Source organism: Phacochoerus africanus, chromosome 4, assembly GCF_016906955.1.
Source record: "Phacochoerus africanus isolate WHEZ1 chromosome 4, ROS_Pafr_v1, whole genome shotgun sequence".
NCBI lineage: Eukaryota > Metazoa > Chordata > Mammalia > Artiodactyla > Suidae > Phacochoerus > Phacochoerus africanus.
Window position 1 is genome coordinate 72360946 of NC_062547.1, and position 26954 is coordinate 72387899.

The following is a 26954-nucleotide window of genomic DNA, read 5'->3' on the forward strand; positions in this document are numbered from 1 at the left end:
ATCTTTTCAAATGAATTAAAGTAACTCTTGGCTGCTATTTTAAAATTTACTGTCATTGTAATTTAAAATGGTTTTTAGGAGTTCCCTGGTGGCTCAGTGGGTTAAGGATCTGGTGTTGTCACTGCTGTGGCTCGAGTTCAGTCCCTGGCCTGGGAATTTCTGCATGCCACAGGTGCAGCCAAAAAAACGGTATTTAAAACACTGTCTGGTAACAAAGTTATTCATGCATTTATTCATTCTAGCGCTGAAAAACACACCTAAGATGTGCTTGGAAAAGAAATTACAAACAGTAGAACAGAACGAATAAGATCAATCACTTCTGTGACAGGCCATGCTGTTTTTGTTTGGGAGGCTTTATAACAGGACATGTTGGAGATGACACTAAGAAAACAAAATTATCTTTAACCAGGGAAGAGAGGAGGTTCAAAAAGTCATCAGGCCATGAAAATGGGAAGTTGCTAGTGACCTGATTACAAAATCCCTCCCAGTGACAATTCATCTTTAAGCGGGGTTGGTGATGTATTTTCACATCACAATAATGCCACCCCCCTTTTTCACATTAATTCACATGAGACTTATTGAATTATGCAGATGTCAAGTAATGCAAGATGTCTGGGAGTATAAAATGCAACAGAAAGACCAAAGGAGAATCAGTACGCTGAATCCAGAGGTCCGCCAATTCGTCTTGGGCAAGGTGGTAAAGGCTGGAAGAAGAAAATCCACTTATTTCCCTCATCATTATGAAGGATTCTTGAGAACTTAATTGCACATCCCATACAATACTGGACTCTGGATCTAAGAATTCCCCCCATGTTCCCCTTTCTTTCTGTGGAGACAGAATTCATTTTTCACGGGAAAGGTAGCAGGTGGCATGTGTCCGATCCGTGTGTGACCACAAGGGGACGCCGTCCATGCGCAGCTCAGCTTTCTGCTCTCACCCAAGACACAGTAACAAGCTGAGCCCCAGGCGGTGGCTGGACAGATGATGCAGGGTTTCTTCTGCAAAAGATTTCTGATGACGTCTCCAGTTTCTCCTACTTGGAGAAGAGAGATAACAAGGAGAAAAAACTGAAGAGAAAGTAACACCTCAGAAATTCATGAAAATTTCCAGCATGCCTGGAGGTGACAAGTCAGACTTCCTCTCAGGTCCAAAGCTCAGTGAAGAGGTCCTGACATCTGACTTGATGGACTTTTCCCCCTAAACATAAAACTTTTCCCCCTCCACCATAGATGTATGATGGGTTTTGAGAGTTTATTTCACTTTCTTTTTTCACAAACATTCAGTGTATTTACTGTGTGCCATGCAGGGTTCTAAGCACCTAACAGACATGACTGCATTTAATTCTCAGGATGAAATAGATTACATTTCATTTACTATTACTATTGTTACTTATTAATTAATAATAAATAGTTATTACTATTATTACTATTTCATCTACTACTACTACTATTTCATACTACTATTTTTCCCATTTTACAGATGAAGAAACAGGCTCAGTGATATTACACAGCTTGTGCAAGGCCACGCAGCCTGGAGGCAGTGGAGTTGGAATTTGAACCCAGGCACTTGGGCTCCATTTAAACACAACAGTGATGGATCACATAAACCCTTCAGAGGATTAATGAAGATAGTCAGGTTGATTATGTGTCTTTTAGAATATAAAGTGTTGAGAGTTCTCACTGTGGCACTGTGGGTTAAGGATCTAATTGCAGTGGCTCAGGTCACTATAGAGGTGCAGGTTTGGTCCCTGGCCCAGTGCACAGGGTTAAGGACTGGACATTGCCGTAGCTGAGCGAAGCACTCAGACCCTCCCACCTCCAAAATGTGCTTTTCGTGCTTGCTTTCCTTAGAAGATGAGGAATGGACACAGAAGAGGTGGTATATATACACAACGGAATATTACTTGGCCATAAAAAGACCCAAATAATGACATGGATGGACCTAGAGATGCTCATCTGCAGAGAAGTCAACCAGAGAAAGACAAGTATCATATGAGATCACTTATATGTGGAACCTAAAATGTGACACAAGCGAATTTATTTATAAAATAGAAACAGACTCACAGATGTAGAAAACAAGCTTATGGTTACCAAAGGGAGAAGGTGGGGAAGGGGGATGGAATTAAGAGTTTGGGATTAAAAGAAACACACTACTACATGTAAAATAGATAACTAACAGAGACCTACTGTCTAGCACAGGGAACTGTATTCAATATCTTGTCAATCTAGAGAGGAAAAGAACCTGAAAAGACATATATATCTTCATATATGTGAAACACTTTTCTGTACACCAGAAATTAACTCAACATTGTAAGTCAACTATACTTTAATAAAAAAGATATAGGGCAAGAAACAGCATTGCCTCCAGGGCAGTTTGGTGTTTCCCCACAGCAATTATCCTCATGAAGGTCCATGTGGTCTTCTAGGGGCTATTCCCCCAGTCCTTGCTGTGAACATTTTTGGCGCTATTGGGTGGCCCCCTTGATCAGGACAGGGCACCCACATGCCAGCTGCTGTGCGTGTTGGTTATATCAACTACACATGTGCAGAGAGACCCCTCTGGGTCAAAAAGGGAGGGGTGCCAGGCCATAATAAGTCTCGATACCATCCCATACCCCTTTGCTCTGGCATTCTCTTGGCCAAAAGATGTGCACACAGATCAGGGAGGGCCCTAGGTCCGGTTAGGTGTGAAAAATAAAACAAGGAGTTCCCGTCATGGCGCAGTGGTTAACGAATCCGACTAGGAACCATGAAGTTGCGGGTTTGATCCCTGCCCTTGCTCAGTGGGCTAACAATCCGGTGTTGCTGTGAGTTGTGGTGTAGGTTGCAGACATGGCTCGGATCCTAAGTTGCTGTGGCCCTGGCATAGGCCAGCGGCTACAGCTCCGATTTGACCCCTAGCCTGGGAACCTCCATATGCTGCGGGAGCGGCCCAAGAAATGGCAAAAATACCAAAAAAAAAAAAAAAGAAAGAAAAAGAAAAAGGAAAAGGAAACAGGAAACAAGGGAGTTGGCCCAAGGAAAACAAAGCCCCGGAAGAAATGTCCTATGTAAGCGATTTACATCACCTCTCTGGCGCACTCCTCATTCAGGGGGATGTCACACTAACGCTCCCCCTTTGGGTGTGTGTCACTGCTTTGCTCCTGCATTAGATAAATAGACTCCATCTCTATGGTGTACTGTATCTCTGGCAGTTAACTTTGCACCTGCTTGTACAGTCTTTGCTTCCTTGAAACCTTCTTGCTTTCAAGAGGGTGCAAGAATCAGAAAAATTCTGCTTCTAGCCTCTAGCTGGTCTAGTGCCTAGGGTTTTTGGTCTTTACCCAGGCTGCGCAGGTTCAATTCCTGAGCAAAGAATGAAGATCTTGCTTCAAGCCATCAGCCACTGCTGTCTCTCCAAGATCACCCTCATTGAAAAGAGCTGCCGGGTTTTATTTACTCATTTATTTTTTTAGGGCCACACCCGTGGCATATGGAGTTTCCCAGGCTAGGGGTCCAGTTGGAGCTGTAGCTGCTGGCCTATGCCAGAGCCACAGCAATGTGGGATCTGAGCCCTGTCTGTGACCTACACCACAGCTCACAGCAACGCTGGATCGTTAACCCACTGAGCGAGGCCAGGGATAGAACCTGAGTCCTCATGGATGCCAGTCGGGTTCATTAACCACTGAGCCACGACAGAAACTCCCCTGAAAGGTGCTGCCTGTTGAGGGAGGTTATACCTTAGTCCCCAAGGGACCAATGACTGAATGACGCAAGGCCTCTACCTCCATAGTTCGATTCATGCTCCAGAGTCCCTGGCGAGTGCAGGTTGAAGCCAGGCTTCATGGGACCACCTCATCCATCCTGCCTCTCTCACTCTTTTTCTTCGCTTTCTCCATAAGTCACAAGGATTCTAATCTCTGCCATAGACTCTGCTTTTGAGGAACTCAACCTAAGGCAGCCCCCCCACTCCCAGGCAACAGCTAGCTCACATTTGAAGGAATAAGACCCCAGGAGAGGGGAAGAGGTGATGGAACAACACTGGTTTAGGAGCTTCCTTCAAACAGCTCCATGTGCGGGTGCAAAACCCAGGCTATTGTGTGGGGCAAGCCTGGCTACAAGACCGGGAACACTCAGGAACCTGGGAGTGCTCAGAGTCCATTCATGATCCTCCCAGAATGGGCAATTTCATAAACCAGGGGTCATTTTTATCAGACACATCCATCAAGTTTTTTTTTTTTTCATTTTGATCACTCCCAGAGACATGTAGAAGTTCCCAGGCCAGGGATGGAACCCGCACCACAGCAGAGACCTGAGCCATGGCAGTGACAGGGCTGGATCCTTAACCTGCTGCCCCACCAGGGAACCCCCATCTAGTCTTTACTCAAGTTAAAGCTGAATGCCTCTGGACGGGAAGGTGGCGGGGGGAGAAGCCTGAGAAGCTGCAGCAAGTGGAGTAATGGAGTAATGAAGAGGGAAGCTCCAGTTGCAGAACAGAGAAGCAGTCAGCTGAAGAAGAAGCTGCAGACCGCCCAAGAAAACCTGCAAAGATCTCTAACTTTGGTTTTGCCATAGGTAGTCACATGACAAAGAAAGCCTCTGCCATATCCATCAAACTGGCTGAAGGAAGCCTAAAGAAACTGTTCCGACTCTTGCTCCAAAAGCCCTTCAGTAGCAGCAGCTTTTAATGAAGATGAAGATAGTGAGCAAGAGGAAATGCCTCCAGAAGCCAAGGTGAGGATAAAGAATATTGGAAGGGATACACCACCCATCAGCAAGATCAAATTTCCTTTTTTTTTTTTTTTTTTTTTTTTTTGCTTTTTAGGGCTGCACCTGCCATGTATGGAGGTTCCCAGGCTAGGGGTCTAATCCAAGCTACAGCTGCCAGCCTACATCACAGCCACAGCCATGCCAGATCCAAGCCACATCTGCAACCTACACCACAGCTCACGGCAACGCCGGATCCTTACCCACTGAGCGAGGCCAGGGATCAAACCCGCAACCTCATGGTTCCTAGTTGGATTCGTTTCCAGTGCGCCATGAGGGGAACTCCCCAAGTTTCTTCAATAAAGGGAAAGGCTGGGTTTTCTGGTAACAAGAAGCTATTAGAGCGAAATATAAAATCTCATCTTGGCTCAGCATCCCATTCTGGCTCAGCAGAAGCAAACCTGACTAGTATCCTGAGGGCTCTGGGTCAATCCTGGCTTTGCTCAGCAGGTTAAGGATCCAGCTTTGCCGTGAGCTGTGGTGTAGGTCCAGACCTGGCCCATATCCTGAGTTGCTGTAGCTGTGGCGTAGCCCAGCTGCTACAGCTCCAATTTGACCCCTGGCCTGGGAACCTCCATATGCCTGGGGAGCAGCCGTAAAAGTTAATAATAAATAAAATAAAATCTCATCCTGGAAATGTCCATGACCAAGATAATTAAATGATGTGTTTTGATATTGAGGGGGGTGTGGGGTGCGTGTAAAGGTGAAAGAAACAGTTTCCTCTTTTTGAAAGAATGGTATAAGACTATCTTGGCAGCTGCCTTAAAAAAAATTTTTTTTTGCCTTTTTAAAAAAAGATTGAATGGTACACTAATAAAGGAAAATTAAAAAAAAAATAGCTGAATGCCTCCAACTCGTGCATTCCTGATTTCCTTTCATTGCTCTCTCTGGTTTTTTCTTCTTTTTAAAATTGTTTTTCTTTTTTCATTTTCTTTTTACAGCCGCACCTGGCGCATGTAGAAGCTTCCAGGCTGGGGTTGAATTGGAGCTGCAGAAGCCAGCCTACACCACAGCCATAGCAGTGCGGGATCCAAGCTGCATCTGCGACCTATGCCACAGCTTATGGTAACACTGGATCCTTAACCCATTGAGCAAGGCCAGGGATCAAACCCACATCCTCACAGACACTGTGTCAGGTTCTTAACCCACTGACCCACAACAGGAACTCCTTAATGTTTAATATAATTTTAAAGGTTACTTTCCATTTGCAGTTATTACAAAGTATTGGCTACATTCCCTGTGTTGTACCGTAATCGTTATACCTAGCTCACAAGTTTGTACCTTCCACACCCCATCCCTATATTTCCTCTCCCCGCTCCCCACTAGTGGCCACTGGTTTGTTTTCTACATCTGTGAGTCCATTACACTGTATTTTTTCTAGAGCACATATCATTTTGCAACCACTTTTTGAAGGTTTATGGTCTTCCTTCCCTCTACTAGAATATCAGCTCTGTAAAGACAAGGATTTTCCCCTAATATCTAAAACAGTACCTGGAACAAAGCAGAAACTCAATATTTGTTAGAAGAATGTTATCGAGTAAATGTAATATTTTTGTTAAATACCCTTGAGTATTTTTGGATGGACTGAAGGAGGAAAGAAAGAGAGAAAGAGAAGGAAGGGAGGAAGGAAAGGAGGGAGGAAGGGAGAGAGAGAGAGGAAGGAAGGAAGGAAGGAAGGAGAAAGGAAGAAAGGAAGATGAAAGAAAGAAAGAAAGAAAGAAAGAAAGAAAGAAAGAAAGAAAGAAAGAAAGAAGAAAGAAAGAAAGAAAGAAGAAAGAAAGGAAGGAGGGAGGGAAGGAAGGAGGGAAGGAAGAGAAACAAGGAAAGAAAGACAGGAGGGCAGGAAGGAAGAGAGAGAGGAAGTGAAGGAGGAGAGAGGAAAAGAAAAAGAAAGGAAGAAGAGCTCTTCTGGTTTGGTTTCAAAAACAAGAACTTGAGTAGCATAATGCAGAAAACTTGCATTTGAAATTTCTCTTTTCTTTCTCTTTGAAGAACAAGGAAGCTCCTGGTAGCATGAGATTTGGGCTCAGACAAAGACATGGTGTTGCAGAAGAGCAACCCATCTTACCGTTTTGGTGTGGTTCGTAGAGCGTGATACCTCAGTGCTTTCAGTTTCAACCCCTTTCCGCAACCCACGAAACCATTTCTTGAATTCCATTTGCACCTAAAGAATATAGAGGCTTGTGTTACATCCAGAGCTTGGTTTGGGAGAAAGGACCTTAAAATAGGACATTAAAATTATAGATGCCAAGCCTCCTTCTTGACCATCTTTCCATTGGTTCTTGGTATAATCTTGTCCATGTTCATGTTGATTCCTTTTATTTACATCTAACTAATTTAATTGGTTGTCGAAGAGGTGCTTACTAATGATAGGCACCATAAAGATTCTATATAGGATAATAATGATGACGGTGGTGGTGATGGTGATGTGATGATGATGATAGTGGGGATGATGGAGATGGAGATAATGTTGATTTTGAGGAGGAGGATGACTGCGATGATTGATAATGTTGATAATGATGATGAAGGTGATAACGATGGGGGCGATGATGCTAATGATGGTGTGGGTGTGGTGGTAACAGTGATGAAAGTAACTATGATGATGGAGAGGATGGCAGTGGTAATGAGGAAGGCAATGATGGTCATAATGGTGATGATCATATTGAAGGTGATCATGGTGGTTGTAGTGACTGCAGTGAAGAAGGGCATCCTTTACTGAACACTAGCCGTGTTTAAGGCACCTCATACTCAATATATTACCTAGTGCTTGATAAACCAACGTGAAGCACTGATGAAAAACATCCTTCTCTTACCTTTAATTAAAGACGAAAAAGTTGAGGCTCCTAGGGCTACATTGACTTGTCTAAGGTCCCATAACCAGCAGTAAACATTTTGTCCTTCTTACTCAGAACGCTGACACTAGACCACCCACTGTGCCTCCATGAATCGCCTTCTTTTAACCTCTTAATCCCATGTTTAAAAGACATCTAAATGTTTGTATTCAATATTAATTCATTAAGATGTTCAAGCTGTATTTTACTTTTTCTGTGTATGAGGAGTACCAAATATTAAGAAGGCACTATACGATGATAGAGAAATCAGTGAAGTGTTAAGACGGTCTTTTTGCCACCAGGATCTTAATTGCTGAAGGTTCCACTTGAGAGCAAAGGGGAAAAGGCCAGGAAAACTGCTCTTAATCTTTAATCTATAAAGACTAAAATTACAGAGTTCCTATCGTGGTGCAGTGGAAACGAATCTGACTAGGAACCATGAGGTTGTGGGTTTGATATCTGGCCTCGCTCAGTGGGTTAAGGATCTGGTGTTGCCATGAGCTGTGGTGTAGGTCAAAGACACAGCTCGGATCTGGCGTTGCTGTGGCTGTGGTGTAGGCCGGCAGCTGTAGCTCCAATTAGACCCCTAGCCTGGGAACCTCCATATGCCATAGGTGTGGCCATAAAGAGGAAAAAAAAAAGACTAAAATTATAGTGGCCCTCACTGAGAACTTAATTTATTACCTGATTTAATCCTCTATCATATGAGCTAAGTATTGCCACACTTGCAAATGAAAAAATAAATCAGGCTCAGAGAGAGTAAGCAACCTGCCCAGAGTCACACAGCAACCCAGTTAGTGGAAATACTGGGGTTAGAGCTGAAGCTTTTCTGAGTTTATCGTATATTATGCCAAATATTCCAGTATTCCTTCCTACAATGCATCTGACTACAGGAGGGTTATTCATCCTCTTTCTGCAGAATTCAAGTATGGTCATGGGACTTGCTTTGGCCAACAAAAAAGAGCTAAGCTATGCTTTACCATAATCTCCTTTCCCTCTGCCATGAGAACACCATTGTTCTCAAGACATCAAACCACATATTCATCAAACCACAGGTACATAGTGTGAGCAAGATATATTTGTTTTTGTAAGCCACTGAAACTATATGGGGAGGGGTTATTTGTTACTGTAGTATCATCTCCCTTATCCAGATTGATACATGTTCTGCTATGAATTGAATTATGTTCCCCTAAAATCCATATATGAAAGCCTTAACCCCTTAACTGTTCCCCCTCACAACACGACTGTATTTGGAGAGACAACTTTTTTTTTTTTTGTCTTTTTACCTTTTCTAGGGCGGCTCCCGCGGCATATGGAGTTCCCAGTCTAGGGGTCTAATCAGAGCTGTAGCCACCAGCCTATGCCAGAGCCACAGCAACGCGGGATCCGAGCCGCATCTGCCACCTACACCACAGCTCCCAGCAGCGCCGGACCGTTAACCCACTGAGCAAGGGCAGGGATCGAACCCCCAACCTCATGGTTCCTAGTCGGATTTGTTAACCACTGCGCCCCAATGGGAACTCCTGGAGAGATGACTTTATGGAAGTAATTAAAGTTAAATGAAGTCATAAGAAGGCCAATAGGATTATTGTCCTTATAAGAAGAGACATGAGGCTCAGCGCACTTGGCATACCCAAGTAGCACCTAAACCCTCTTCCCGGAATCAAGGCAACATCAAAAATCAAATATAAAAGGTCAGAGAAGGGCGAGCCTATGAACGACAACTCACTAAGACTTTGGGATTAGGCCGGCAAGACACAAATTAATGCGCCTTACCTGGAGATTAAGGAGACAGTGTACCACAAAAAGTAAAACCCCCTGCAGGATATTGATGATGGTGAACGTGTAGGCAATGATTGATCCCACTGTCTTCCCAACTTCTTCCACCATAAAAAAACCAAGACCCCAAGAACATCCCAGGATAAACAGCTGAGCGATGGATTTCAAGGTCATGATTCTGAAAAGGGGAAGAAATGAGGGGTAAGAGCTAGCATTTATCCAACACACTGTGCATCGTGCTAGATGCTTTGCGTGCATTACCTTAGTTCGACCTCACCACAGCCTCATGTGGTGAAGCAGTTTGCTCACCGTCATGCAAAATGAAGAACCTGAGTAGGGAACCACCACCTCTGAGAATGATGCTTTCTCTCACTCTCGGAAGCGACTTCTCCGCAAAGCCTTTTTACCTGGATTCATTGGCCTAGTGTTGGGAAGAGATGTCTAGAAATTTCTGTGGAAAGACTTGGATCATGATGACATCATGACCAGAATATAACATGGTATAGGGTTTCCTAAAAAAGTAATAGTAATACTTTTTTGTTTTGTAAGATGGAGTGGGATTTTTGCCGGCAACTGGAAGAAGTGATTGTGTGTGTGTGTGCGTGCACATGTGTGCATACACATGTGTGAGCTTGCTATGATCCATACACATGTAGAGGGAGGGAGAAACATCAAGAAGGATGATGCCCTGACCTTCTAGGATTGAAGAAACGAGGCTAAGGGATGTTAGGTTGATCTCATAAGTAGATGAGCTCAAAGCGCAGGTCTGAAATTGGACGGATAGTCTTTAAAAAAAAAAAAAAACAGTATCTTTGAAGTACAGCAAAGCAAGGTGTGCCTATATGTTTGGAATCCAGGCAGGAAATTCATACATGCAGTCAGAATATTCTCGTTGGAGAGTCCAGGAATCACTATTATCATATATTCTTGAGGTCATATTTGGTTAGGATAGAATATTTCCAATTCAATTACTTGCATCTTTGAATCACTGACAAACCCTCTTTTTGCCATTGTTTCTAGAGGGACCATATGAAAATGCTTGAGCAACCACCCTGGTGGTTATAGCTAATACTATCAGAGTTTATCAGCTACCGTAATAGGCAGATGAGATACAGAACTACATTGGCTTAAAAATATGTGTATATGTATATATATAAATATATATAAAGTATCATTTCTTTTTAAATTTATGTTTGTTAGAGAACAGTTGATTTACAATGTTGTGCCAATTTCTGCTGTACAGCAAAGTGATCCAGTCATACATATATATACCTTCTTTTTCTCATACTATCTTCCATCATATTCTATCCCAAGAGACTGGGTATATAGTTCCCTATGCTATAGAGTAGAACTTCAGTGTTTGTCCATTCTAAATAGTTTAGATGTCATAGTTTGCGCTGACCAACCCCAGACTCCAAGGTCATCCCACTTCCCCTCCCCTCCTGCTCGGCAGCCACAAGGCTGTTCTCCATGTCTGTCAGTCTGTTTCTGTTTTGCAGATAGCTTCATTTATGCCGTATTTTAGGTTCCACAAAAAAGTGAGATCATATGGTATTTGTCTTTCTCTTTCTGACTTACTTCACTTAGTATGAGAATTTCTAAGTGCACCCATGCTGCTGCAAATAGCATTATTTTGTTCTTTTTTATGGATGAGTAGTATTCCATTGTAATACAGGAAGTATCTTTTTTTTTTTTGTCTTTTCTAGGGCCACATCTGTGGCACATGGAAGTTCCCAGGCTAGGGTTCTAATTGGAGCTGTAGCTGCCGGCCTATGCCAGAGCCACAGCAACTCGGGATCTGAGCCGCGTCTGCAACCTGCACCACAGCTCATGGCAATGCCAGATCCTTAACCCACTGAGCAAGGCCAGGGATTGAACCCGCAACCTCATGGTTCCTAGTCAGATTGGTTAACCACTAGGCCACGACAGGAACTCCTGAAGTGTCATTTCTTGATGCTCTTGGCATTAACGTCATATGAAAAGTATACTACACAAAGGAGGCACTCCATGAACATTTATTGACCAAATAGATGAGACCTTATATTAACTGAAAAGTGTAATTTTTATTTCTGCTATAAGTTGTCCCTCATGGACATTTTATCTGGTACTAGGAAATTTTACACCATATTTTTCTATGGGTTTTTCTTTCCCAGGCAGAGTGGTCCAGTAGAAAAAAAAATCTGTGGCTGCCACTGATTTTTGTACCTTCTTACCTGGTATTCTTAATGGTGGAAACTTCTTTATTGAGAGAGGAAAGTTTGGTTCTCAAAATCCACAGAATTTGGAAGTAGAACACCAAGTTTATCTGTGGAAACAGCATTGGAATATTGACTTGGGATTTTCTTTGGAAGCCATGTCATGCAACCCAACCTGAGGTAGACTAAGAATCTTTTCCCAAAAGATACTGACTTCCTAAAGGTGATACGGACATATGCTCTGGGTTTTTTTTTTTTTTAATTGAAGTGCAGGTAATTTCCAACATTGCATTAATTTCTGCTGTACAGCAAAGTGACGCAGTCATACATATATATACATTCCCTTTCTTATATGATTTTTCATCATGGTCTATCCCGAGAGACTGGATGTAGTTCCCTGTGCTACACAGTAGGACCTCATTGTTTATCAGTCCTAACTACAAATCGTTTGCATCTACCAACCCTAAACTCCCCATGCATCCCGCTCCCTCCTCCCTTCCCCTTGACAACCACAAGTCTGTTCTCCATGTCTGTGAGTCTGTTTCTCTTCTGGTCTTTTATATAACACACAGTATATAACCTGTGGCACTTGATGGTTGATTAGGGTGACTATAATTTATCATTCAACTGTGAAAGAATGCTATTCCTATCCATACCAGGACCATGGATATAATCAAGAAATTCCTGGCAAACCGAAAAACATCACTCTATGCAGAGTAAATATTTACTGAAGGTTTATTAACTATGAATGAATGCTAGATTTTTAAAAGGATCCCCAGCAGAGAGCTATATTATATTAGAGTAAACAGGAAGCTGGAGGATGCCAAGGAAAAACATGTGAAGACAGTATTTCCATTAAGAGAAGTTGATCACATTTGGCTATATTTCTTTCTTTTTTTTTTTGGCTTTTGTCTTTTTTGTTGTTGTTGTTGCTGTTGCTATTTCTTGGGCCGCTCCCGCGGCATATGGAGGTTCCCAGGCTAGGGGTCTAATCAGAGCTGTAGCCAGGGGCCTACGCCAGAGCCACAGCAACGCGGGATCCGAGCCGCGTCTGCAACCTACACCGCAGCTCACGGCAACGCCGGATCGTTAACCCACTGAGCAAGGGCAGGGACGGAACCTGCAACTTCATGGTTCCTAGTCGGATTTGTTAACCACTGCACCACGATGGGAACTCCAGCTATATTTCTTTATCTTCATCTCATTTCCACTTCAACAGAGAAGAAACACATCCTATGTTTGGCCAACAAATATCACTGGTCACCTACCAAGACAATGAGTGCCACTGGCCCCATGAAGCTCCAGATGAACCCTTTATCAATCTTCAGCCAGCAGCTGTTGCGAAAAAGATAAGCATTAGCTGTTTATTCCCAAAGAGAGAGCAAAGGACTTGGATTCAGGCTCTTGAGCAATATTTAAGCAGTGCCCTTAGCTCTTTAGTTCAGACCTGGATTTTAGATGAAATTTGACATGTGTCCTCATCTCATACAAGCTGAAACTTTGGGCCTCAGTTTCCCCAGGTATACAGTGGGGCTAACAGAAGTATTGCAAAGATTAAATAATTACTGTGTCCGTAGACAGTTTTTTTTTCGGCCACACACATGGCCAATCCCAGACCAAGGATTGAGTCTGAGCCACAGCTGTGACTTATACCACGGCTGCAGCAACGTCAGTTCTTCAACCCACTGCACTGGGCCAGGGATCGAACCTATGCCTCCCCAGCAACCTGAGCCACTACAATCAGATCCTTAACCTGCTGCATCATAGCAGGAACTCCTATACCAAGTCTTGAAGTCAGATAGTATCAACCCTCTGACCTTGTTTTTCTCCTTCAATATAATGTTAATGATTCTGGGTCATTTGCTTCTCCCTATAAACATTAGAATCAGTTTGTCAACATCCACAAAAGAATTTTCTGGGATTTTGATTGGGAATACATTAAATCTATAAATCAAGTTGGGAAAACATGACTTCTTAACAATATTGAATCTTCCTATCCATGAACATGGACTATCTCTCCATTTCTTTGAATCTCCTTTGATTTCTTTTATCGAAGTTTTTCTAGTATTGATCTCATATAGATGGATTAAATGAGGTAACATGCATAAAGTTTTTGAGTACAGTTCCTGGCAGAGTTAAAGATCAGTAAATGTGGGTAACCTAGTAATAATTATTGCTAAGATAAGAAAGTAAAAATAATAATTTAACTGGAGCTACAAAAACTACCAACAGTAATAATTAACCCTCGCCCATGTCCCAAGTACTCTAGGGCCCAAATATGTTGTATTCTGTCATGGCTATATTTGCAAAGGAAGTATGATTAATTCTGAAAGGGAACATGACAGTAAAAAAAAAAAAAAAAAACTGTGAAAATAACAAGGAGTTACTAACACCGAGTAAGGAGAAAACCTCCCACACTTAGTTCTGTTCCAAGGGTTGCAAACTAAGGCCCACAGGCCAAATCCAGTCCACCCTTTGTTTTTGTAAATGAAGTTTTATCAAGCCATAGCTACACACATTCATTTACCTATTGCCTATATGCAAGGATGCTTTCATACTACAAGGGCAATGTTGAGTAATTGCTAAAAAGACCGTATGGCTTGCAAAACAAAAATAGTTACCACTTGGCTCTTTATAGAACTTTTGCCAGTCCCTAACATACCCCATCTTTATATCTCCAGACTCATTCTGGCCATACATAGGGTTTAAGCTGGAGACAAGGTGTCTCTTTGAGCTCTAGAGGGACCTCATCCATGTTTTTTAAACACCTTACACCTACTTCCTCATTGCTGAAATACAAACCTCTTGAACTAACTTTGCAGAGCTTTTAAAACATTTTTCTTTTCAGTGAGGCAGCAGAACATGGATATTCAGACCCCTGTCTTGGAAATTCCGACTTTCTCTTTTTTGCTGTGACCTTGAAAAAGTTTATTAGGTGCGCAAAGCCCCAGATGTCCGTGCATGAGGTAATGAGCAGTGCTGACTTCAAAGGATTGTGGGGAGAATGAGATGAGATACTGCAATAAAGGAAGCACTATTGCCGATGCATCACGAGCCTTTGATATTTGTTGCTACTATTATTCTTCACATTTTGGAGATTCACCTCAACCTAGTCAACCTGCTTTTTCAGAATCCTATAAAACCTAGAGCACACAAATTCTTTCTTTAGGGGTTGAATCAGCTGCAGCTGCCAGCCTATACCACAGCCACATCTGTGACCTACACCAGAGTTCACAACAACGCTGGATCCTCACCCCATTGAGTGAGGCCAGGGATTGAACCCACATCACAGTGGATACTTGTCAGATTCTTCACTCATGGAGCCAAAATGGGAATTCCAAACCCACAGAAATGTGGGTCATGGATTTGCTTTACTTATTTATTTTTTTGTCCCTGAATTCCCTGAAGTTGTATTTCAAAATTTAGTGTGTAGGGACTTGTGCCTGGGGCAATAGTTTTCTTCAGATTTCACCAAAATTCTCAATAGAATACAACTCTAAAGATCCTAAGTAAACAGTGCTTTCCAAGAGAAAACAGAATTCAGGCTTAAGGAAGGACTGGTCTGAGTATAATTCAAAATTGGAAAACTGGTTTTTTTTTTTAATTTGTTTCAGATTATCAATTGGCCACAGACATCAGTTCCACCATAAATGCACCCATCCTGCTTACTGAGTATATGTTCCATAATTTCTGTGTCCTGCTATAGCAGATATGGCCACAATCACCGCTGGGATCCCATAGCCAAAAGGGTACATGAACCTCTTCTTGAATCTGCCTGCACTGGTGTAGTTGGCCACCTTGAGGTTCCTGACAGTGAGGAAGAGGTGGAGACCTTCAAGGAGCATCCAGGTGAAGGCGGCCAAGTAGAGATAATGCAACATACCTGCGATGACCGAGCACAGCACCTACAAGAAAGACAAGAGTTAGGAATATGGAGCCCATGTGGTCTGTACCTGATTATAGCCTTAGCACTTATTATTTCCTTGACTACTACTACTACTAATAATAAGGCCTGGAATTTCAATTCTAACACCTGTCACATTTTGCCTGGGGTCTTTCACTGGCCATTGAAATCTGCCTATCCCATGCATGGGGCAGACCAGAAGGGCCAAGAAATGAATGCCACGAGGGCAAGCTCCAAATCCATAATAGACATTGACCTTGCCCTTTGGATGGATGTGTTGGTTAATTTTTATTTTTAGAGCCATCCCTGTGGCATATGGAAGTTCCCAAGCTAGGGGTTGCATCGGAGATGCAGCTTACCACCACAGCCACAGCCACAGCAACACGGGATCCAAGCTGCATCTGTGACCTATACGGAAGCTTATGGAAACACTGGATCCTTAACCCAGTGAGAAAGGCCAGGGAATTGAAACTGCATCATCATGGACACTATGTCAGGTTCTTAACCTGCTGAGCCTCAACAGGAACTCCTGTGCTGATTAATTTTATGTATCAGCTTGACTGGGCTAAGGGATATATACTATATTTGGAAAGTATGCATCAGGTTCAAAGTTATACAGGGGAAGAGATGAAATGGGAACTCTTGCTTTTTCCCCCTACACTTTCATGGTTGACTATTGCCTCTCTCCCCATCTTTCTTCAAAACAAGCTGGCTAGATTGGATTATGACAAGGAAGTAATTTGGTTAAATCACCTACCTCAGGCTCGGTTTGATCAATCCCTGTAAGGAAGAGGAGGTGGGCCAGGAAGAGGCAGATGGAGAGCTGCAGGTGGAGGGAGGTGCTGGTGTTCTGGATGGATCGACACAGGAGGAAGGTGAGGGCGGCCAGGAGCAGGCACAGCAGAGAGAGGCTAAGCCCCACGTAGGTGATCATGGTCAGCACAGGATCCTCCTGTGAGCCACCCAAGCAAGAATCCATTATAGCTTCCAACTCTGTTTCCATGTTCCTGATGGAGCATCAGATGGGCTTCCCAGTATAGCCCCCCAGACAAGTGACTTAACCTCTTAATCTGAGACTTTCTGCTCCCTTCTTCAAAATGGGAACAATGAGGAGTTCTCATCCAATCCCTGGCCTTGCTCAGTGGGTTAGGGATCCAGTGTTGCCGTGAGCTGAGGTGCGGGTTGCAGACGAGTCTCGGATCCTGAGTTGCTGTGGCTCTGGCGTAGGCCGGCAGCTACAGCTCCAATTCGAACCCTAGCCTGGGAACTTCCATATGGCCCAAGAAATGGCAAAAAGACAAAAAAAAATGGGGGCAGTGATAGGAGTTCCTGTTGTGGCGCAGTGGAAACAAATCCGACTAGGAACCATGAGGTTGAGGGTTCTATCCCTGGCCTCGCTCAGCAGGTCAAAGATCCGGCATTGCCATGAGCTATAGTGTAGGTCACAGACCCAGCTCAGGTCTGGTGTTGCTGTGGCTGTGGTGTAGGCCAGCAGCTGTAGCTCCGATTTGACCCTCGCCTGGGAACCTCTATAGGCCATGGATGCAGCCCTAAAAAGACAAAAAGACAAAAAGAAGGGGAGCACAGGGCTGTTGAAAAACTGAAACCACTAGATCAGTGCTGTCTGATAGAAACAGGTGAGCCTCAGGTATAACTTTAAATTTTCTAGTAGACATCGCTTTGAAAATGTAAAAAAAAAAAAAAAAGTCAAATTAACTTAATAGTATATGTTCAAAATACTGTCAGTTCAATGTGTTGAATATAATATAATAACATAGTTAGCAATCAGTTCAAACAACATTTAATGTAAAACGATTAATAATGAGGTATAAGGATACTCTTTTTCTTCCATATTCAGCCTTTGAAACTCAGTATATATTTCACACATACAGAGCATCTCAATTCAGATGCTATATTTTAAGCGGTGAAAGTAAAACATGGTGCTACCAAACAATAAAGCTGTGTTTAGTGGAAAACATTTTACAGTGTTTCTTTTTTTTTTTTTTTCAGCATATGGAAGTTCCCAGCTAGGGGTCAAATTGGAGCTGTAGCTGCCAGCCTAACCACAGTCACAGCAACACCTGATTTGAGCCGCATCTGCAACCTTCACCACAGCTCATGGCAATGCCAGATCCTCAACCCACTGAACGAGGCCAGGGATTGAACCCACATCCTTATGGATATTAGCCACATTCTTAATCCGCTAAGCCACAATGGGAACTCCTGCTTCTTAAATTAAATACCTTAAAATTAAAATTCCAGAAATTATCATAACATTGTAAATCAGCTATACTTCAATAAAACTTTTTAAATGATTTTTAAAAATAAAGCACTGAGAACTTTAAAAAATTAAGTAAAATTTAAAATTTGGTTCAGATTTCCTGGCGTGGTGCAGTGGTTAAGGAATCCGACTAGGAACCATGAGGTTGTGGGTTCGGTCCCTGGCCTTGCTCAGTGGGTTGACGATCCGGCGTTGCTGTGAGCTGTGGTGTAGGTTGCAGACGTGGCTCGGATCCCACGTTGCTGTGGCTCTGGCGTAGGCTGGAGGCTACAGCTCCGATTTTCCCTCTAACCTGGGAACATCCATGCCGCGGGATCGGCCCAAGAAATAGCAAAAAGACAAAAAAAATAAAATAAAGTAAAATTTGGTTCTTCAGTCACCTTTCATGTGTTCAGTAGCCACCTGTGGCTGGTGATCCTATTGGACAACACAGCATCCAAAAGCAATCTCAGGGAGTTCCTGTTGTGTCTCAGCAGGTTATGAACCTGACTAGTATCCATGAGAGTGTGGGGTTTGATCCGTGGCCTCGCTGAGTGGGTTAAGGATCCAGTATTGCTGTGGCTGTGGTGTAGGCCAGCAGCTGCAGTCCTGATTGAACCCCTAACCTGGGAACCTCCATATGCTGCAGGTGCGGCCCGAAAAAAACAGTAATCTCATGAAGGCTGAAATTTCTTTATATGTTTTGCTCTCTGCTGGATCCACAATGCCTAGGATGGCATCTGGTACATAGCAGGCACTCACATCTGAATTTGCTGGATGAATAAATGAGGCCTAACAAATGAACCTATCTGCAGAACAGAAACAAACTCACAGACATGGAGAACACACTTGTGGTTGTCAAGGGGGAGGGGGCAGGAGAGGGATGGACTGGGAGTTTGGAGTTAGTAGATGCAAACTATTACATTTAGGATGGATAAGCAATGAGGTCCTACTGTAGAGCACAGGGAATTATATCCAGTCTCTTGGGATAGATCATGATGGAAGATGTATAAGAGAGGGAAGGTATCTACATGTATGACTGGATTACTTTGCTGTGTAGCAGATATTGACACAACATTGTAAATCAATTATACTTTTTTTTTTCTTGCTTCTTAGGGCTACCCCTGTGGCATATGGAGATTCTCAGGCTAGGGGTCCAATTGGAGCTAGAGCTACTGGCCTACACCACAGCTCATGGCAATGCCAGATCGTTAACCCACTGAGTAAGGACAGGGATTGAACCTGCAACGTCATGGTTCCTAGACAGATTCATTTTTGCTGTGCCATGATGGAACTCCAAATCAATTATATTTTAATTAAAAAATTAAAAATAAAATAAAATGAGGCCATGCATTCAAATATGATGGTTGTCTTACAATAAATGCTCAGTAATTGGGAGATTGAAAGAAATAGGGGGGAAAGTTAGGTAAATTTCTTTAAATCTGAGTTATTTGAGATGTGGTTGGGACCTATAAAGTTCAGGAGACTACGTTTTTTCATTGGTGATAGTCAGTGGCCTTCCTTCTGGTCTGACAGGGGATGGGGAGCTTTCTTTTCTAGTTTTGAGCTCCCCTGCCCATGCCCATAGACATGTCAGAGAATGAGCACCCTCTGGATGCAGCTTTCAACAAATGACTGAAGGGAGTTGGTGTATCAGTACCCCAACTCTTTCACCGTTGAGTCAGGATGACTCTTAGGTGTGTCTTTTCCACTGGCTCCAAGAATCCCCTAGAGGGAAGTAAGCTCCAATTACCCAGAGGAGTATCTGGCTTGACCAAGCTCTCTTCACTGGCTTCTGTCCTTTTCCCATTTCACTTCCCAGTTCCTAAGTGGTACTTCCCTGGAATTGCCTCTCAAGTAAGCTCCTTCTACTTGACTCCTTATCTCAGAGGGTTTTTTTTCCTAAGATATGGAGAGGATGACCACACAGGCTTCCTGGACACAACACAGTTCATGAGAAGGGACCATGAAGGCGGTACCTTGGGAGCAAGAGACATGAGGACGGCAAAGCTGGAGAGGTGGTAGCATTTGCATCTTGTGTGAGAATCATTGCTGCCCAAGTGAGAGCAGCCTGCGGTTGACCAGCTGCCCCCCTCCTCTGATCCTTTCCAGTAGACACAAATATATTTTCTTCTCCCTTCAACAGGCTGGAAAGAGAGTAGAGAAATAGAGAATAGAGAAAGAGAATGATTTCAATTTTATAGGTTAATCACAGATGCACTGGGTTGGAAATTGGGTTGGGAAAATTCTATCAAGTAGGGACACTCATGGGGAAGAGTTTCGTAGCCCACATTTATTGTGGGGTTTAGTCTTCATTTATTCTGCCCTTCTCTGGTCATCTCAGATCCCCCTGGAACTGACCCTTTACCCAGGATGCTTGTTACTGGTAGGACCAATGAGAGAAACCAGTGAGAGACCACTGAAGGGGAAGACAGACAGGTCAGGTATTCCTTCCAGACTCCTTTTCTGCTGCAGGCTATCTCCATTTCCAGCAGGACAATCCCTCCTCCACATCTGGAGCCTTCACTGAGCTCCATGATGCTCATCCCTCTTAATGACTTTTTTTTTATTTTTTTATTTTTGTCTTTTTGCCATTTCTTGGACCACTCCCGCGGCATATGGAGGTTCCCAGGCTAGGGGTCAAATCAGAGCTGCAGCCACCGGCCCACGCCAGAGCCACAGCAATGCAGGATCCGAGCCGCGTCTGCAACCTACACCACAGCTCACAGCAACGCCAGATCGTTAACCCACTGAGCAAGGGCAGGGACCGAACCCGCAACCTCATGGTTCCTAGTCGGATTCGTTAACCACTGCGCCACGACGAGGACTCCTTAATGCCTTTTTAGGCTTAAATATGATAATAGTTGCCCAATGTGGGCATCTCTGGATGCCTCAACATGCCTTGTTGGTGCTCTTTTCTTTTCTTTCTTTCTTTCTTTTTCTTTTTTTCTTTTTTCTTTTTTTTGTATTTTTAGGACCACATCCACAACATATGGAAGTTCCTGGGTTAGGGGTCAAATCCGAGCTGTTGCTGCCAGCCTACACCACAGCCACAGCAACATGGAATCCAAGCCACATCTGTGACCTATGCCAATGCCACAGCTCATGGCAACGCAATCCTTAACCCACTGATCAAGGCCAGGAATTGAACACACATTCTTGTGGATGCTGGTCGGGTTTGTTACCACTGAGCCACGATGGGAACTCCAGTTCTCTTATTCTGAATGATCAGAGTTGCAATCTGTTTTCTGCCAGGACCTTGATAAAACACCCCTGAAGGTAATGCCTACAGAACCAGCCTGGATTTTGCTCACCCGAGTGTGCTGGAAGGTCAGGAACATGGGTTTTGCTAGGTTAACATTTTCCTTCACCCCAATGGAGCCGCTTATCACTTGAGAGTTTATTTTGACTTCCTTTGGCCCTCTTCGGTCACTGAAAAAGGATCCATTGAGAATATCCCCAAGGGATTGATAAGTGATCAGCGCAACTGCATTCCTACCTGAGGAAAGAGAAGAAAAATCATTTTGTAGGATATCTAAGGTTTGACGAATGGGTACACTAGTGTCTTGCATAAGGGTCATAGGGCAAACATTATGAAAGTCAAACTCCCACTTGGAAATCCCTTCCATTGCCCAATCAATACATTACATGTATTGGCTTGTATTGTATTACATGTTGGTTCATTACAGAGGCTTGGGGCATAGCTGTATGTATAGTAATACATAGTATAATGGCCCACACATTATAAGGGATATATATGCAAAAGAGTCCCCTGATGTGTTGTAAATACGTATATGACAATGTGATACATCATATCAACAAACTAAAAAATAAAAACCATATGATTATCTCAATAGATGCAGAAAAGCTTTTCACAAAATTCAACACCTGTTCCTGATTCAAAAAAAAACTCTCCAGAGAGTGGCACAGAGGGGAACTACCTCAATATAATAGAAGCCATTTATGACAAACCATAGCTAACATCATTCTCAATGGTGAAAAACTGAAAGCATTTCCACTAAGATCAGGAACAAGACAAGGATGTCCTTTTTCACCAATGTTATTCAACATAGTCTTGGAAGTCCTAGCCATGGCAGTCAGAGAAGAAAAAGAAATAAAAGGAATCCAAATTGGAAAAGAAGAAGCAAAACTATCATTGTTTGCAGATGACATATTTCTATACTAGAAAATCCTAAAGACACTATCAGAAAACTATTAGAACTCATCAATGAATTTGGTAGTAGCAGAATACGAAGTTAATACACAGAAATCAATTGCATTTCTATATACTAACGATGAAAGATCAGAAAGAGAAATTAGGGAAACAATCCCATTTACCTTGCATCAAAAAGAATACAATACCTAGGAATAAACCTACCTAAATGATTAAGGAAATCAAAGAAGACACAAATAGATGGAAAAATATACCATGCTCTTGGATTGGAAGTACAATGTGGTCAAAATGACAATACTACCTAAGACAATACATAGATTCAATGCAATCCCTATCAAGTTACCAAAGGCATTCTTTATAGAACCAGAACGAAATATTGTAAAATTTGTATGGAAACACAAAAGACCTCGAATAGTCAAAGCAACATGGGAAAGAAAAAATGGAACTGGAGGAATCAAGCTCCCTCACTTCAGACTCTAACACAAAGCTACAGTCATCAAAACAGTATGGTACTGGCATAAAAACAGAAATACAGTCAATGGAACAGGATAGGAAACCCAGAAATAAACCCAGACACCTATGGTCTATTAAGCTATGGCAAAGGAGGTAAGAACATACAGTGGAGGAAAGATAGCCTCTCCAAGAAATGGTGCTGGGAAAACTGGACAACTGCATGTAAGAGGATGAAATTAAAACATTTTCTAACATCATACACAAAAATAAACTCAAAGTGGATTAAAGACCTAAACATATGCCAGATACTGTAAAACTTCTAGAGGAAAACATATGCAGAACGCTCTCTGACATAAATCACAGCAACATCTTTGTTGATCCACCTTCTAGAACAAAGACAATAAAGACACAAACCAATGGGACCTAATTAAGAAGCTTCTGCACAGCAAAGGAAACCATTTAAAAAATGAAAAGACAACCCACAAAATGGGAGAAAATTTTTGCAAATGACTCAACCAACAAAGGTTTCATCTACAAAATATACAAACACACATACAACTCAACAACAACAAAAAAACAAACAACCCAACTGAAAAATGGGCAGAAGACCTAAACAGACACTTCACCAAAAAAGATATATGGATGGCCAGCAGGCACATGAAAAAATGCTCAACATCACTAATTATTAGAAAAATGCAAATCAAAACTACAAGGAGGCACCACCTCACACCAGTTAGAGTGGCCATCATTAACAAGTCAACAAATAACAAATGCTGGAGAAGAATGTGGAGAAAAGGGAACCCTCCTACACTGCTGGTGGGAATGTAAATTGGTACAACCACTATGGAAAACTATATGGAAGTTCCTCAGAAAACTAAAAATAGAACTACCATATGACCCAGCAATCCCACTCCTGGGCATATATATCCAGACAAAACTTTCACTGAAAAAGATACATGCACCCATATATTCATCACAGCACTACTCACAATAGCCAAGACATGGAAACAAGACATGGAAATGCCCATCGACGGATGAATGGATTAGGAAGATGTGGTACATATATACAATGGAATACTACTCAGCATTCCATGTGAAGCAGCATGGATGGAACTAGAGACTCTCGTACTGAGTGAACTAAGTCAGAAAGAAAAAGACAGACACCATATGATCTCACTTACATGTGGAGTCTAAAATATGGCACAAATGATCTATCTACAAAACAGAAAAGGTCATGGACATGGAGGACAGACTCCTGTTTGCCAGGGATGAGGGGGAGGGAGAGGGATGGATTGGGAGTCTGGGGTCGGTAGGTGAAAGCTGTTGCATTTGAAGTGGATGAACAATGAGATCCCGCTGTATAGCACAGGGGAACTATATATTCAATCACGTGCAATAGAACAAGATGGAGGATAATGTGAGAAAAAGAATATGTACATACGTATGACTGGGTCACTTTACCGTACAGCAGAAATTGACAGAACATTGTAAATCAATCATAATAAAAAATTAATATATATATGGGCTTAGACATCAAAATCAGAATCATGACCAAGTGGGAGAAGGGAGGGAGTGGGATGGGCTGGGAGTTTGGGGTTGGTAGATGCAAACTATTCCATTTAGAATGGATAAGCAATGAGATCCTGCTGTACAGCACAGGGAACTATATCAGATCTCTCGGGATAGACCATGATGGAAGATAATATAAGAAAAAGAATATATATATACACACACATGTATACATACACATGTATATACATATATATATACACACATATGTATGACTGGGTCTCTTTGCTGTACAGCAGAAATTGACAGAACGTTGTAAATCAACTGTGCGCTAATAAAAAAAAAAAGTTTTAAAATCAGAATCATGAGGCAAGATGTTTGTCCTCAGAAGGTGGAACTCAGGCGAGATGAGAAAACCAAACTTTCCCATCTTCCATCCTGAGCTCACACTGGGGTATCTAATTTAATGGAAGGTATGCAGGATGACCCATTCTGTTTCATTCATTCTCTCATTCTCCTTCTCTCCCTCCCCTCCTCTACTCTCTCTGCTTCTGTCTGTTTCTCTTTCTTTCCCTCCACCTCCGTCTCTTCCTCTTCCCCTCCCCTTTTCATGCAGGAAGAATTGAATTCACAGAAGCTAAATGCACAGCAGGACGTGATGTTTCCTAAACTTCAATTATTCATGCGTTACCATCCCAGTTGTATCCAAAGCCACTTACCACCTATATTCCTACTTACTCCATTTAAAAACTCAACTCATTTTCAGGTCATTTCCCCCCCCCCCCCAGCTCATAGTAAAGAGTGAAGATAAATCAGCAACCAGGAAAAACACAAGAGGTCCCTTACTCTCTCAAGGTAACTGGGTCTTTCTCTTTGAAATTTTTTTCACGCATTCATTCAATAAATATTTACGGAGCACCTACGGTGTGCCAGACAGTGTTCTAGGCATTGTGACACAGCAGGGAACAAAACAGGCAGAGTCCCTGACATTGGAGAGCTGACGTTGTAATGGGACAGATGGAGAACAAATAAATTCTTAAAAGATTGCAGGAATTACTACTGTGGCACAACAGGATGGGCAGCTTCTCTGCAGCAACACGACTCGGGTTCCATCCCTGGCCTGGTACAGTGGGTTAAAGAATCCAGCATTGCGGCAGCTACGGTATAGGTCCCAACCACAGCTCAGATCTGATCCCTGGGAACTCCATATGCTGCAGGGTGGCCAAAAAAAAAAAAAAAAGATTGCATAGTGTGGATGTAATGCAGAGACTTACCTAAAATAACGGAATAAAGCAGGGGTGTCAAACTGTGGCCTGGGGGTCAAATCTAGCCCACCACTTGTTTCTGTAAATTTAGTTTTATTGGCACATGGCCATGCTCCTTCATTTACATATCATTTATAGCTGCTTTCACACTATAACATCAGAGTCGAGTAGTTATGACAAAAATGACCTGACAAAAAAATCAAAAATATTTATTACCTGGGACTTTTACAAAAAAAAGTTTGCCAATTTGTAGGATAGAGACTGGGTGACTGTTTTAAATAGAGGGATCATGCCTGCAATCCCACTCCTGGGCATATACCCGGAGAAAACTCTAATTCAAAAGGATACACTCACCCCAGTGTTAATAGCAGCACTATTGACGATAGCCAAGACATGGAAGTAACCTAAGCGTCCATCGGCAGAGGAATGGATAAAGAAGATGTGGTACGTATATAACAAAGAATGAAAGAATGCCATTTGCAGCAACATGGATGCAACCAGAGATGGTCATATGAAGCGAAGTTAAGTCAGAGAAAGACTATATGATATTACTTATATATGGAATCTACAAAAAGATACAAATGAATGTATTTACAAAACTGAAAGAGACTCATAGACATAGGAAACAAATGCATGGTTACCAAAGGGGAAAGGAGGGAGGGATCAATTATGAATTTGAGATTAACATATATATACTAATAAAAAACAAGGACCAACTGTATAGCACAGGGAAATCTACTCAATATGCATATGTATGTATGTATCCATATATGTGTGCATATATATGGATATATATCTATGTATAGATACATAAATGAATCACTGTACTGTACACCTGAAACTAATGCGACATTGTAAATCAACTATCTGTATTTCAATTTAAAAAGAAGAATCAAATAAATAAATAAAGGGATCAAAATGCTTCTGAAGAGAAAGCATTTGAGGCAAGTCCTCCACCACCATCAAGAGCAAGCTTTTTGGATCGTAACATGGAAACAGAGCCTGCACCATCCCATCCTTTTAAAGAAACACATCAGGGATCCCTGCCTGACCCCCGATGTGTGTCACAAAGTCCATACAAAGCGCACCCTCAAAACTGCCTGGTTACCGGTCAAGGCAGCTCTTTTCATTCCAACAGGTAGAGTCTTCTTAGCTTAAAAACTTAGGAAGCTCCACCCTTTGTCCCATCACCTAGAAATGAGATCACAGCACCTACGATTTAGAGGTCAAGTGAATCCATCGTAGACACAGTACCTCTTGAGGTTCCTTTGAAAACATCAGTGCAGTGGATATCCATTGTGTTATTTCCAGCCTCCAGAATAGCCTTCTCACTGGTCCCATTGCACCTCTTGGTTTCATAGACTGAAAACATTAGGAAAGTGAATCCTGCTTTGTTCAATTCTCCTGCCTGAGGAACACTCTGGAGAACTTCCTCCTTTGAAAGGTCCCCTACTGGTGATTTCATTTACTGCATGCAAGGTAGACCAAATGGTACTACCCTCACTTCTGAGAGGGAATGGTCAACATGGCATAAATAAAACACATTGGTCACACAGCTCAGGGGCAGAGAAGAGATGGCCATGCTTCCTAGAACTGGAACTAGGGTAGGCAAACTCAGCCTTTACCATAGAATATTTAAAGAGCAAAAAAAAATTTTTTTTAGATATTGTGTAATGGAGTGCCTGGGGAAGGGAGAACTTAACTTTTTAAACATTTAGAAGCTTTCTAAGTAGGTGAGAGAAAGACTGGGATTTGGGGATTATCATATGCAAACTAGCATGCATAGGATGGGTAAATAGCAAGGTCCTATTGTATAGCACAGGGAATTATATTCAATA

General features: G+C 42.4%; 1 protein-coding gene across 7 annotated transcripts in view; it reads right to left on the reverse strand.

The window, feature by feature from the left end:
* Positions 1-204: 204 nt before the first annotated feature.
* The window catches only part of LOC125125791 (putative adhesion G protein-coupled receptor E4P), a 47146-nt gene continuing 20396 nt past the window's right edge, over positions 205-26954 (reverse strand). For 3 of the 7 annotated variants that reach the window (XM_047777304.1, XM_047777302.1, XM_047777303.1), the window contains 10 exons: positions 26371-26478; positions 21030-21214; positions 19695-19862; positions 16213-16407; positions 15221-15456; positions 12820-12886; positions 11570-11661; positions 9354-9534; positions 6815-6910; positions 205-1034 (listed from right to left, as the gene is read on the reverse strand). In XM_047777304.1, coding sequence (XP_047633260.1) covers positions 921-1034; positions 6815-6910; positions 9354-9534; positions 11570-11661; positions 12820-12886; positions 15221-15456; positions 16213-16407; positions 19695-19862; positions 21030-21214; positions 26371-26478 — 1442 coding nt within the window. In that variant the 3' untranslated portion in view covers positions 205-920. Of the gene's footprint in view, positions 1038-6814; positions 6911-9353; positions 9535-11569; positions 11662-12819; positions 12887-15220; positions 15457-16212; positions 16408-19694; positions 19863-21029; positions 21215-26370; positions 26479-26954 lie in introns of all 7 variants that reach the window. The other 4 variants (XM_047777305.1, XM_047777306.1, XM_047777309.1 and 1 more) reach the window with 4 other exon arrangements.